Genomic DNA, 15105 nt, shown 5'->3' on the forward strand with positions numbered 1-15105 from the left:
CGTCCAAAAAGGCAACAGTACAGGCAGGGGAAAGGCTAGTAACGTCATCCGGGAGATCAGGCAATAGGTTGATAACAGGAAATCCAATAGGCTAAAGTACAGGCAGGAAATAGGCATCGTTAGTGTGGCAGGCAAAAACTATCATACACAGGAAGAATAAATTACGGGAAACAGAGCTCCAAATAGAAGTGTGTCACCAAGCAAACAATTCTTACAATGATGGGGTGTAAAGAACTGAACTAAATAGTGTGTGATAATGACATACAGGTGTGTGAACAGGTGATCAGAATTCAGATGATTGGGATCTGGAGAGTGAGCTGCATTCAGGGGATCTATGTGTTTGAGAGTGTGAGCTGGAAAGTGAGCTGTGTTCAGGGGATCTATGTGTTTGAGAGCGTGAGTTGGAAGCAGACGTTACAGGTAGTCGTTCTGAATGTGTTAGATTACTTGTTAGATATTACTGCACTGTCGGAACTAGAAGCACAAGTATTCGCTACACTCGCATTAACATCTGCTAACCATGTGTATGTGACCATAAAATTTGATTTGATTTGAAGATTTGGGCCAGAATGTCCAAGATAATGTCATGTCACCACCCTTACTGGCTGCTCCAGTAGACCTAGTAGTGTCATTTAGAATAAGCCTCTCAGCTAGGCCTACAGTGGGGCAAAAAAGTATTTAGTCAGCCACCAATTGTGCAAGTTCTCCCACTTAAAAAGATGAGAGACCTGTAATTTGCATCATAGGTACACTTCAACTATGACAGACAAAATGAGGGAAATAAATCCAGAAAATCACATTGTAGGATTTTTAAGGAATTTATTTGCAAATTATGGTGGAAAATAAGTATTTGGTCAATAACAAAAGTTTATCTCAATACTTTGTTATGTACCCTTTTTTGGCAATGACAGAGGTCAAACGTTTTCTGTAAGTTTCACAAGGTTTTTCCACACTGTTGCTGGTATTTTGGCCATTCCTCCATTGCAGATCTCCTCTAGAGCAGTGATGTTTTGGGGCTGTTGCTGGGCAACACGGACTTTCAACTCCCTCCAAAGATTTTCTATGGGGTTGAGATCTGGAGACTGGCTAGGCCACTCCAGGACATTGAAATGCTTCTTACGAAGCCACTCCTTCATTGCCCGGGCAGTGTGTTTGGGATCATTGTCATGCTGAAAGACCCAGCCACGTTTCATCTTCAATGCCTTGGCTGATGGAAGGAGTTTTCACTCAAAAATCTCACGATACATGCGCCCCATTCATTCTTTCCTTTACACCAGGGGTGTCAAAGTCAAATGGACGGAGGGCCAAATAAAAAAATTAGCTACAGCCGAGGCCGGACTGTTCGAATGTTCATTGAAAAATTTTTTAAATGACGCATATAGTCTAGTGAACCTAATTGAACCTACTGAAAACCTAACAAATATATTCCAATATGATCAGTATAAATAAAGCAATATTTTCTTATGCTCTGTCAGTAATCTTTAATTTTCAACAGACACAAAAGACAAATTTCCTTTATTATTAAAAAATCCCCATAACATGAACATTAAATGAAAGAAACCGGTATTCAAGGCACCATCAGTAGCCTATATTTTTCTTAGTTTAGCAAAAGTGGGCTAAATTTACTTCAAAGAAAAAAACAATAATAGCAATTTTCTATCATCCACTCACTAAATATTTTTAAAATAATAATTGGATTGAAATACAAAATAAAGGGCAAAAATCTATTAATCAAAAAACAACACTTTGTTTAAGGAGGAAGTACATGCAGTGAAAACCAAATATTAAACTTTAACTTTTAAACTTGAACTGAGTAAAAACTCAAATATGTGATTGCACAGTAATGTTCACTTGTTTGAGGTTGAGGGTGATACTTGGTGGTGTCCCATCTTTTCCACAAGTTCATCAATGTTCGGGGTAAGGCTCTGAGCTGAGGAAATCCTCAGAATTGAGTGGAGGTGTTCAGCAGTAAGTCGACTTCTGTGTGATGTTTTGTTCAGGTTCATCAAAAAAAACAGTTGTTCACACAGGTATGTGCTGCCAAACATAGACAACGTTTGAGCAGCCTGGATGCGCAGCTGGGGCATTGTGGTCGGGAGAGGAAACGGGCGAACTCCGCAGCACCCACTGCCGCATATTTTTGCCCTCAGTGCATCATTGCATTGGAGGTCAATCAACTCCATTTGGAGGTTTGGGGGGGGGGGGGCATGGTCTGACACATGGGCCATGGATCCACCCTGATTTGGGGGACACACGTTTGCTGGATATAATACATGTTATATGTAATGTACAGTCTACAGAGTGGCTGAGGCAGAAGTAGGGCAGTAGAGGCATTGTCCTCCCTTGGTCCATTCTATCTACAATGGACCCTGTACAGTACAATCCCACCAGACAATGTAGAGTTTTTTCACAATAGTGTTTTTTGAGCATGAGCCTGCATTCCTACTTGGTGAAATACCACTCAGGCAGTATAACATTCAGGAGGATAACTGTCTGTAGTGTCCACGTTTTTGTGTTGAGGTTAGGTACACGGCTGCCAGTTTAAAACCTTTTACAGAGTGGGCTAAATCAGGGTCTTGGTAGTCATAATCAAATCTACTTTGAAACAAAAGTATACACCTCACACACATGGTTATGGGATCAAAAAAGAAGACCTGTACCATGTCAGATATAGAGTTGAGATGTATTACATGTTGAGTTTGCACCTCAATGTTACTCTTCATATACATCACAGAAGAAAAACTGTTTGACATAGAAACACCGGATTTTCGGCGGGTTAAAAAATCAATAATATTAGAATTATAAATAATATTATTTATGACAAACATGAAAAATATGATTCATATTCCACCCATGAGGCAACTAGGTCATTTGATGGCAGGAAAGGGCTACAAGTCCTTGTCGATAGCTGATGAGAGGAAAGATGATGCTCTGGTGCTTCTATGCTTTTTGCAGCAACCTGCATAACGACACTTGGAGCTGACCCCATGTTTATTCCGCTTGGCTGAGCATCACACAACTGACGAGAGGGGTTCACTTGTAAGAGGAGTAGAAAGAGAGCATCTTGAACGGAYGGATTTATCTGGAGTAGACCACACGTCCTTGGGAGGTTTTATTTCAGCCGCTAGAAGCATACAGAGGGTGACTGGTCAGGATGGATGTGAAAGTCATATTCCATACATGCGATAACAGCATTAAGATCATAATAAGCTGTTTCAGCGTGCACAGTCATTTTGCCTGTTAGTGATTCAATTAATTCAGCATTGCTTAACAAGGTATGGATGATGGTTTTGGTGTACATGCATTTATTTGTGTGTGTGTGTGTGTGTTCAAAAATGAACATTAAGAGGGATGGCTGTCTGTCGCTTCCTCTGTTATCTCCCAGCAGGCCAAGGGAACAGGAAGTTGGAACCCCCACCCCCGGACATCAAAGCAACCATTGTTTCTCTTTCACACAGGAAAAGAAAACAAAACATCCAAGAATAAGACCAACCTAGTGCTACTGCAGACTGGGAGGGTCACCCACAGACAGCATGATAATGCCACAGTAACATTTAAACAATGCCTTCCACATCAGTCATTACAATCCGGCAGCCTCAGAGCATTGTAAATCTCTGCCGTTTCACCCGAAGGATAAAGAAACTTTCAACGTGAACAGGATGTCTCCGAGTGTGTTATTGGAAACATTGTTTGGAAGGACATCGGGGTTATATTTAGGCCTGACGCGCATGTGAGAACCAAATGTTTTAGTCACGTGTTTCTACACCTGCATTGCTTGCTGTTTGGGGTTTTAGGCTGGGTTTCTGTACAGCACTTTGAGATATCAGCTGATGTTAGAAGGGCTATATAAATTGATTTGATGTAAACCAAGCGGTTTTGGATCGGTTTCTGTCTTACCAGGGGGGATGCAAAGACCCATTTAGCCTTTTCTCATTTACTCAGTGTTGATTTGATTTATTTACCAGGGATTATGAGCGCAAGCATTGAAGTCTAAATGTATAACATTATCCAATTGAAGCGGTGCGTTTTGTGCAATTAGCTGAAACACCCCTCCAGTGCCAATTATCTACGAGAGTAATGAACTTGTAGATTATGATGCACAGTTTTTACATGTTGGAGTATACAAAACATTAAGAACACCCGTATGTATCAAGAATGATCCACCACCCAAAGGACATCCAGCCAACTTGACACAACTGTGGGAAGCATTGGAGTCAATGTGAGCCAGCATCCCTGTGGAAACTTTTGGACACCTTGTAGAGTCCATGCCCTGATGAATTGAGGCTGTTCTAAGGGGAAGGGGGGGAGACGCAAACCCAAGGTGTTGGGTTCTGGGCAGAGGTAGACGGGTTGCCCGATTGGTTTATATCGAGTAGCAGGCTTATTCATGGCTGCAGCTTGGCACTGCTGCCCTCACACACAAAGAGTTGAGTAATGAGTCAGCCCTGATAGATGGATGACCTCGAGACCGAGGAAAAGACAGACACTAGGAGAGAGTGACTCTGGAGTGAGCAGCACCCAGTCAACAACAGCAGCCCACATTGATCCAAACTCCTCTAATTAGACTACACACACACACACACCTGCGTCTAGGTTTCATTTTTGACAACCCTATCCAGCTTTTGTGCAGGTTAAGAATAGGAGGCACATTTGGACAGTAAAATAAAATTGACTATTTTGAATGTGAAGGGAATGGCTTTCTGATACTCTCCTGGCTGGCAGCCATGTTTTTCTGCCCTGCTGAGAGGAGCAAATATTGCATTGTGTGTGGAGAGGTACAAGAGAGACTTAGAACCCCCCACCTAATCCACTCCACCCCTAACCTGCCCAATAAACTTGCTTCTAAAATAGTCCCTTTCAGGATACACTCTAATTCTCAGGGTTGAAAGAGACGTGTGTGTGTGTGTGTGTGCTGTCTCTTATACACATCTAGATGTGTATAAGAGACAGGTGTGTGTGTGTGTGTGTGTGTGTGTGTGTGTGTGTGTGTGTGTGTGTGTGTGTGCCGTTGCTACGGGAGACCATTTTCATCCCGATCATTCTTCACTTGGAGTGGTCATTTGAGAAGTATACTTTAGTTCTGAACTATCTACAACGGCAATCAACAATCTATTGTACTGTATGTCACTTGATACAAATTCACATCTGGACCATTGATTGGGTCTCTTTGAGGACATTTTTACTTCCATTGTCAGGATTATCAATCGATCATTATTTGTGACTGTTCTCCTGCAGGTCTGATGATCCATTTTCAATGTCCAGCTCTGGTTTGCAGATGTATCGCAGAGTCCAACATTGAACACTAAGCATCATACAACATGGCTTCTAACACCATAAATAAGACCCTAGGCATAATTACATTTTAATGCCTTGTTGGCTGCCACATCTGCCCTTGTGGATAAGCAATATAATGCAGGCTGCAGGACTCAGAATAATACTGTGTGTGGGTGTGTGTGTCAATTTCTGATAGAGGACATGCTAGTTAGTGCATATTTGTATGGTTATATAGTAAGCAATATGTCTGTGCTTAAGCCAGCATGAAATGTGTGTGTGTGTGTGTGTGTGTGTGTGTGCCCTTGTGCTTCAATTGAACTGACTAGCTCTGTTTCCTGGGGTGGTTAAGAAACCCTCCCACAATAAAGGGCAGCAAGCCAAGTCATCGTATCTTTCCATACTCTGTAACCATCCCATTTCTCTGAATCTGTCCTGAGCCAACACATTATGCATTACACATTATTTGACAAGGTCAGTTGATTGAGAACAGTTATTTTCTCTTTTTAAAGAACAACCTGGGCAACAGTCACAGTGGAGAGGATAGGGGTGGAAGGAGACAATTGGAAGCTTGCGTTAGAATTGTGATTTTGTTATTGAAAGACCTCTATTAGATACTGTAGCGTTTCCCAAACTTCCCCAGTAACCCCTGTTGTTACACTTGTTTGATCTAGGACTAGGTCATCAAGCCCTGAATGATTTGAATCAGGTGTCCTACGACTGAAATATATCAAATACGTGAAATTACGGAGGAGCTTTGGTTTGGTGTTCTTTCCCCTATTGGACAAGCTTGGTAAACCTGTTGCGGTGACGACATTACATTACCGCAACACCGGCGGTCACGAGTCATGAAGGCAGTCAAATTCCATGTGACCATTTAGTCACGGTAATTAGGCTTCTCCAAGCTCTGATTCTGCTGATAGTCATTAGTAGCCTACAAAGCCTTATAATTGCCTGGTACTCAGCACTCTATTGTCCCTCTAATCACTCTGATATCAATGCAAATGTGATCAAAAATCTATTCAAACACTTCATGAGAACCCATGAGCTCATGTTGCTCAACATTTCTATAGGCTATGCAAATGTGTGAGAACTGACTGATGGCCTCTATTAAAAAGAGGAGGATCCCATCAGCTTTCTATAGGCTAGGCCTACTATATTTATTTCTCAACTTTCCTAATATTAAGCATATTGCTTATATTTACAATAGCCTACCTGGCTGGCATGAAAATGAACCACGGGGAAAGCATCCTCCATTCGCTATTTAAGTGCATAGATGGTATGTATTTTTTCCCCGCTGGCCCTGTTTTGATACAGGTGCATGATAATGGTCCATTCAGAATCAAAACAAATATCACACATATATATATATTATTTAGTATATATATTATTTAGTATATATATTATTTAGTATATGTAAAGACAAGATTAAATCAAGAATAGTCTGATGAGTAAAAATATTATTCTATCACTTGTGAATTATATATTATCACTTGTGAATGACGCCCAGCATAAGAAACAATGCCTTTTTTTGCGACTTGTTCTAATCATAGTCACACACCTCATTAAGAACAAAATCTTATTTTCAATGACGGCCTAGGAACAGTGGGTTAACTGCCTTGTTCAGGGGCAGAACAACCGATTTTTACAATGTCAGCTCGGGGATTCGATCTAGCAACCTTTCGGTTACTGGCCCAACGCTCAAACCATTAGGCTACCTGCCGTTATTGTTATGCTATTGTGTTACTTATTATATTGTACTTTAGTTTACTTCAATATTTTCTTAACTCTTCTTGAACTGCACTGTTGGTTAAGGGCTTGTAAGTAAGCGTTTCACAGTAAGGTCTACACTTGCTGTATTCGCCGCATGTGACAAATAAAGTTTAATTTGTTGTCCTTGGGGTGCATTATGGCCACAAAGGGAATGGCGCCATGAAATTCGAGGCATTATCAAGTGCTTGTCAAATTGTGAATGAGAGACTATTGGACAGCCTGCGCAAAAAACAAAGCAGAGCTCATGCCTTTCAAATGACTTTTTTCAAATCATCATTAGAGTCGTATCATGCAGCCTTACAATGTATTAAACATCAAAACATATAGCCCAACGTTTGTAGAACAACTAAAGTTACATTAATAACTCTAAATTAAGCATTTACTGTTTCCTTGTTAACCACACTACACAGAATATTTGCATGTGCGCACTCCCTCAAATCATTTGGAGAAAATATCCTTTCTATTTTATTCAGCTTTGTTCAATTTTATTCTTCATACTATAAAATAATACAAATTAATGCCACAGAATTATAAGCAAATCTTTTCTGCTATTGAACTAGTGTAGCCCACAGCCATTTGGCATAGCCACATCAGAACCTAACATAAGGACAACTCAGAGTATCAGAGTATGCTATTCTTTTCTTCTGAAATAGATKACATTTTCTTCATATCATGCTTCTTTAGAACTGTCTAAAGTAAATAATGGATTTATTGTGAAGGTGTAGGTTATATTACATGGATTTATTAGACTTTTAAAATGGCTTGTAGGCTATGTCTGGAAGCCAGGAGTTGCTAAATGTGGTTATGTTAATTAACGGTCAATTACGGTGAGACCGACAGTTATTTGCTTGACAATCACCAGCTGATGAAATTTCGTGACCACCACAGCCCTAGTTGAAGCATCCCAAAACAAGGAGCAAATGTTTGATTCCTACTATGATATTTTGTATAGTGAGTATGCGGTTGATGTTGAAATCCACACCTTGCTCCCGAGACAGCGGCTATGCTGGGAGGTTTAACTACAAGTCTGGTTGGAACGTGTGGTTGGAACTGGGCACACACTGGTTGAATCAACGTTGTTTCCACGTCATTTAAATGAAATGACGTGGAATAGACGTTGAATTGACGTCTGTGCCCAGTGGGTGCTGAAGTAAAAACAGTGTTACCATTATGAGTGGATGTGCTTTGTGCTTGTATGTTGCTGTCCGTATATCCAGTTTGTTCCTTAAACAGAGGTGATTTGTGCTCAGCTGCAATCCAGACTATTTTGCTGTGCCAACACGTATTTCTTTGTCTCCATTCTGCTCCAATAAAGCAATATTACCACCAGATGGGGAGAAAACAGACATTGTCAGAACCTCAAAGTAAATGAAAACGAGGGACTTCACATTTCAGGAGGCTTTTTAGTGTTTTTTAATGGTGTAGTCCAGGGATAAACAGCTTATTGTAGACCTACCTCTCATTTTTATTCTGGCTGAGGAAGAGGTACCTTGGCTGCTGAATGAGTGTATGACATCCCACAGAGTGGGCCTTTGTTTCAGGGGATTGGGTTGCACCGCCCGAACAAAGTGTCCAGGGTTGCCAATGGAGACTGGGGCCACTGAAGTGTAACTCTAGGCCTGGAGAGGGGGGAGGTAGGGACAGAGCCCACTCACACACACACACACACACACACACACACACACACACACTGCCCCTCTCTCCTCTCCCCAGGGCTTTTAGCTGAACTAGCCCAAGAGACGGTAACCAAAGCCCCACATGAAACCTTTCTCTGAGCCTCTGCTCCTGTGACAGAGAGAGAATGCTTGTTTTGAAGGTACTCTAGCTACAAGTTCGGTTTTCCGGAATAGTTCCACTTGGGCCAAGTTGTTTACTGTGGTTTACCTGTCTTTCTTGCCGTCTTCTAGATGCCCCGTGGCAGGGCTATTCAACTCCAGGCCTGAGGGGCCAAACCTTTCTTGTCAGGGACTGATTCAGACCTGAGACACCAACTGGTGGTAGAAAAGAGAGCCAGTAGAATGTTGACCCTCTAGGCCTGGAGTTGAATAGCCAGGCCCTATGGGGTTTACATCCCAGTATCTATAGACATGCTACAGGCACCAAGGGATGGAACAATACTGAATTCTCATGTGCAAATGGGATGGGAATAGAGGATGAGTCAGAGATACACTTCCTGGTCCTCTTGTTCCTGCTCCTCCCCCCTGTATTGTTTAGCATTGTTTACAGGAAGTAATTGCTGTGGGGATAGTGAGGCTACATACCGACAGACTATTGGCGTCACCCCCAAAAAAAGTGACAAAGCCTGGGGTGTTTCATTACAACACAAGTTAGCTCTTGCTGAGTGAGTGTTCTGTGCGGTTGTTAAGGTCATATTTAGGTCATTTGATCGTGTGATCAGAGGGGTCTAGTATTTTAGACAGGTAGCCGGACAACACATCCATGTTGAGGAAGGCACTTCCATCAAATTCTATATTGTGTAAGATGGRAAAACACAAAAAAGGATTGTTACGTGGCTACTTTGAAGAATCTCAAATAATATAATAATAATATACACTTTTTTGATTCCATATGTATTATTTCATAGTTTTGATGTCTTCACTATTATTCTACAATGTAGAAAATAGTAAAAAATAAAGAAAAACGCTTGAATGAGTAGGTGTGTCCAAACTTTTGACTGGTACTGTATATCGGCAGCCTCACCCTTTGAGAGAGATGGCAGGGAATGAGACTGAAAGAGAGTGGGAAGGAGCACCCCTCAAAACGCCTAGAGCTCCGGTTGAAAAGAATGGTCAAACTGAGCAGCTGAATATCCTCCGATCTTGCTAAAAACCTTGCCATCTGTCCAACACTCCACACTGTAGCGTCCAGAGTCTGAATGAGTGAGATTCTGGATCCAGGGAGATAAAGTAGTCCGTTTTAGTCGGTCCCGTAGTCCTGCAGCCAGGGGGGAATCCTCAGGTGGACTGTTAGAAGTGTTCCACAGCAGCAAGCTCTCTTCAGCTGTCGAACTGAATAACAAACTGTAGTCTTTTTTATGATGAATAATGTCAAAGGTATATTGTTTCCCTGGTGCTTCAAAATGATATGTATCGGTATGTAAGGTTCTGACTAGAACAGCCAGTAGAATGCTGAGCTTTATGACCGACCCATTCTAGATACTGTATCTGTCGGCTGCTGTCTCTGCTTCTGTTTAAGTCGGCACACAATCAAGCCAGTGATCTTATATCAGTGGTTTCTGTTAAATACTGAAAAAATATATAAACGCAACATGTAAAGTGTTGGTCCCATATTTCATGAGCTGAGATCCCAGAAATGTTCCTTATGCACAAAAAGCTTATTTCTCAAAAATGTTGTGCACAAATGTATTTACATCCCTGTTAGTGGATATTTCTCATTTGCCAAGATAATCCATCCACCTGACAGGTGTGGCATATCAAGAAGCTGATTAAACAGCATGATCATTACACAAGTTCACCTTGTGCTGGGGATAATAAAAGGCCACTCTAAAATGTGCAATTTTGTCACACAACACAATGCCACTGTCACGCCCTGATCTGTTTCACCTGTCTTTGTGCTTGTCTCCACCCCCCTCCAGGTGTCGCATATCTTCCCCATTATCCCTTATGTATTTATTCCTGGGTTCTCTGTTTGTATGTTGCCAGTTCGTCTTGTTTGTCAAGCTTACCAGCGTTCATCCTGTCAGCTCCTGTCTTTTCCCAGCCTCTCTCTTTCTTGTCCTCCTTGTTTTTGACCCTTGTCTCTCCTGACCTTGTACCCACCCGTCTGACCAATCTGCCAGTCCCTGACCCTGAGCCTGCCGTCTTGTACCTTTGCTCCCCCTCTGGGTTACTGAACTCTGCCTGATCCTGAGCCTGCCTGCCTGCCTTCCTTGACCTGTCATTTGCCTGCCCCTGGTGTTACATTAAACATTGTTACTTCGCACGGTCTGCACTTGGGTCTTACCTTGATTCCTGATAGCCACAGATGTCTCAAGTTTTGAGGGAGTGTGCAATTGGCATGCTGACTGCAGGAATGTCCAACAGAGCTGTTGCCAGATAATGTCTCTACCATAAGCCGCCTCCAACATTGTTTTAGAGAACTTGGCAGTACGTCCAACCGGCATCACAACACATCCGGCTTCTTCACCTGCGCATTGTTTGTGACCAGCCACCCGGGCAGATGATGAAACTGAGGAGTATATTATTCTGTAATAAAGCCCTTTTGTTGGGAAAAACTAATTCTGATTGGCTGGGCCTGGCTCCCCAGTGCCAGGCCCACCCATAGCTGCTCCCCTGCCCATTCATGTGAAATCCTAATGAATTTATTTAAATGTACTAATTTCCTAATATGAACTGCAACTCAGTAAAATCATTGAAATTGTTGCATGTTGTGTTTATATTTTTGTCCAGTATATTTGACTCGTCACAAGACTTTTAGTTGATCATATCTATTTATCTCTTGAGTTTCTGAGATCAGGGCATGTCAGAGTAGAGTTTGTAGTCATGGTAAATGCCAGAAATGAAAACATGCTGATGATCATGATGCAGGTGGGKTTTTTTTTTWACTTTGTGGTCTGAAGATTCTGCATCTTTTTCATTTCCCTCCTGAGATAATCTTGCCTTGCCTACGTACAATATGCACACACAACAGTGTTGCTTGGTATGTCCTTGAATCAGAGTTCATCTGTGTTTCTCTGAAACTTCACAAAGAAACATTTGGCGTTTGGCAGGGTAGGGAGGCCTGTGACAAATATTTGCACCGGGTTCCATGTTATTAGCTCCGCCCCTGTGTTCTATACACATTTTATCATTTTCTGCATCCCTCTCTCTCGCTCACTCTCTCTCTCTCTCTCTGTCGCTCTGACTCTCTCTTTTTCTCTCTCGGTTGCTCTGTCTCTCCCTCTCTCTCTCTCTCTCTGCCTACTAATCTCCCTCAGTCATCTACAACAATCAACTAATCGCTCTCACTATCTGTCCCTCTCTTCCCGTTCTACCTCTACCACCCCATCCCCAACCAGCTCCCCCTGGCATCCTCATTTACAGCACGACCAGGTGCTCAACCAGCTCCCCCTGGCATCTTCATTCACAGCACGACCAGGTGCTCAACCAGCTCCCCCTGGCATCCTCATTCACAGCACGACCAGGTGCTCAACCAGCTCCCCCCTGGCATCCTCATTCACAGCACGACCAGGTGCTCAACCAGCTCCCCCTGCATCCTCATTCACAGCACGACCAGGTGCTCAACCAGCTCCCCCTGGCATCCCTCATTCACAGCACGACCAGGTGCTCAACCAGCTCCCCCTGCATCCTCATTCACAGCACGACCAGGTGCTCAACCAGCTCCCCCTGGCATCCTCATTCACAGCACGAACCAGCGTGCTCAACCCAGCTCCCCCTGGCATCCTCATTCACAGCACGACCAGGTGCTCAACCAGCTCCCCCTGGCATCCTCATTCACAGCACGACCAGGTGCTCAACCAGCTCCCCCTGGCATCCTCTTTACATTTGCATTATACATTTGTTTTAAAATAATCTTTATTCAACCAATTTGCACTTTACATAGACCAACGAAAACATTTTAATGAACCAAACTTGCAATCTTGAAGTGCAAGAAGACTGATATTTTGTGTGTGTGTGTGCGTGTGTGTAGTTTGCTTATTTGAGTTGTGTCTTTCCATCATTCATATCAAAAGGCTGTGGGAAGAACCTATAGTGTTTCCCAGGAAACAGGGATATGTTTGTCACTGTTGTTCAGTTCATTCAATGGCTCCTTTGTCAATGTTGTCTGTTTTATGAGATAAACGTCATTGGGTCATAGCTGAACTTTCCTGAGGTTTTGTTTAGTCCTTTTCAATAGGCCATTGTTTTAGGAAGTTTCATCGGCACCTATTACGTTCCATTCCCATTCTGTTCTCAAAACAGCGCTTGGTTTTTTGGGGGGGGCGGGGTTGTTCCATGGGAGCATTTTTGATAATTGTTTCTAAAAGTTGGCCATATGCCAACAGGACTCGGTTGTTGTCATTTCTTGGTCTGACAAGCTATAGATTATTGTGAATAACCAAAATGTAAGAGACACCCTTGCACTCAATAGACATGGTACCTTAACTCTTGGAAATCAATTAGGTGACTTCCTACTTGAATATCAGGACAGTAATCATTAAATTGTCTCCATTCTTTGCCATTAGATTATAAGAGTGAATAATGTATGCAGAGGTGAGGAAAAGTCTTATCTTAGCAGTCATTTGTTTTCATTTAGCTGCTTTTGGTGTTGCACTTACTTTTCAGGGCTATATGATCCACTTCTGTAAAAAACTAATGATGACGATGATACAATGACTCTCTCTCTCTCACTCCAGGCATTACCCGAAGCAGTCCTTCACCATTGTGACTGACACCCCAGAGAACCTGAGGCTGAGACATCAGAGTGAATTACAGAGCCAGGTGAGACGCCCTGCATTTTGGTACATGTCGTCAAATGCACATCACTTTTGAGGGGCTGGAAACATTGTGTAATAATGAAGGAACTAGGATCCAGACTTTGTCATCACAGAAGTGTAATATGTACAGGTGTAGGATCTTAATTTGATCACTCTTTTGTTCCTGAGAATGTTCTTGTAGATGAGCTTGGTGATTTACATAAATTCACWGAAAACCCACACTAACAYACAGTTATACTAACAGTATTTCACTTTTCATGTAGCCTACTTTTAACCAMCGATTTAAGAAACATTATGCACTAAACATTCATATCCTGTTGTGCTATGACAACAYAGGTCAAAATAAGATCCTACATCTGGAGCCACACCAGTGAAAAGCCACACCTATGTTTTGTTCCTTTGTTATCCCTCCCTTCCTCTTTGTATTTGGCTGTCAGAGACCACATTGCCTGTACAGGGACATGCAGCCAGTGCCCATCTGTCAGAGACACACACATACACACACACACACACACACTGGGTGTCCACATGCTGGCCCTTTGGGCAGCACACAGCCTAGTGCAGGAGACGAGAACGTCAAAGAGAGTGAGGAGGAGGAGGAGTGCTGCATAGATGAGGAGAGCTCACTCACAGAATCTGTTTGGTTTGCTTTACCCTGAATCTCTGGTGTACAGAGAGCTGTATTTCTTTCATTCTACAGTCATAGACACTGTGCCTGGATCCACGGATAGCTAGCTTTACATTTATTCATTCACCTTTAAGTTTCATCACTGATCATAAGCAAGGCTCTCAGCAATTCCTCTGTAATGATTAGTCTTCTGACTGTCAGAATCATCAAGGCATTCTCATCATCCTCTTCACACAGACTATGGGATTGCATCACTTTGATTAATCATCAGCAGCTTTCATTTCCCCCACTCTCATATGGGCTCATGTATTCATAGCCGCTGATCAAATTATGTAATCTATAGCTGCAGATGATGATTGTTAGTTACTAATATGTACAAAAGCTGAAGAAAACACACACATCCAGGTAATATTTTGCAGGTACTGGAGTTATAGGTGAACTCGTGAAAAATACAAATGAAAACGCTGCACACTGCTGTTCATGCTCCCATATGACTTTATTGATACAACGTTTCGGCCCTTAGGTTTTCATAATTGATTTATACAATGGGTGGGTCTCATGCTGATTGGTTAAAACCACATTCCAGCCGGTGTCTATTCCACAAGTTACCACCAGCTAAATCTATGATGTTAAAATGCCTATTTACTCTGTTCCATCTGACTGAGCAATCCACTGTCTCATCAGCCCAGCTAGGCAAGTTATAAACTTGATCTCCACTATAAAAAGCATCTAGACATTATCTCACATTTCTTTTAGACTAACATTTCATTTTCAACAGCAGAGATTTGTATAAACCTTGCTGTCTGTCTCTTCGACATTTGCAACATTGTTTCAATATTCAAATTCGATCTCCAGCTGTCCCATAGTAATGAACATATCGGGACGAGACAGACAGGCAATCAGCGTTTCTAAGCCAGTCAAAATCATGAACCAGCATAATTGTTATGGATATATACAAAGAAAGGTCAATTGAAGAAATATAGAACAAAACGTGCAG

The 15105-nt window shown here is 42.2% G+C and overlaps 1 protein-coding gene across 2 annotated transcripts in view; it reads left to right on the forward strand.

Annotated features, from left to right (window-relative positions):
• The window catches only part of LOC111973308 (LIM zinc-binding domain-containing Nebulette), an 81175-nt gene that overhangs the window by 13077 nt on the left and 52993 nt on the right, over positions 1–15105 (forward strand). For both annotated transcript variants that reach the window (XM_070446609.1, XM_024000631.3), the window contains exon 3: positions 13400–13484. In XM_070446609.1, coding sequence (XP_070302710.1) covers positions 13400–13484 — 85 coding nt within the window. The remainder of the gene's footprint in view (positions 1–13399; positions 13485–15105) is intronic.

This window comes from Salvelinus sp. IW2-2015, linkage group LG14 (genome assembly GCF_002910315.2).
Source record: "Salvelinus sp. IW2-2015 linkage group LG14, ASM291031v2, whole genome shotgun sequence".
Classification (NCBI taxonomy): domain Eukaryota; kingdom Metazoa; phylum Chordata; class Actinopteri; order Salmoniformes; family Salmonidae; genus Salvelinus; species Salvelinus sp. IW2-2015.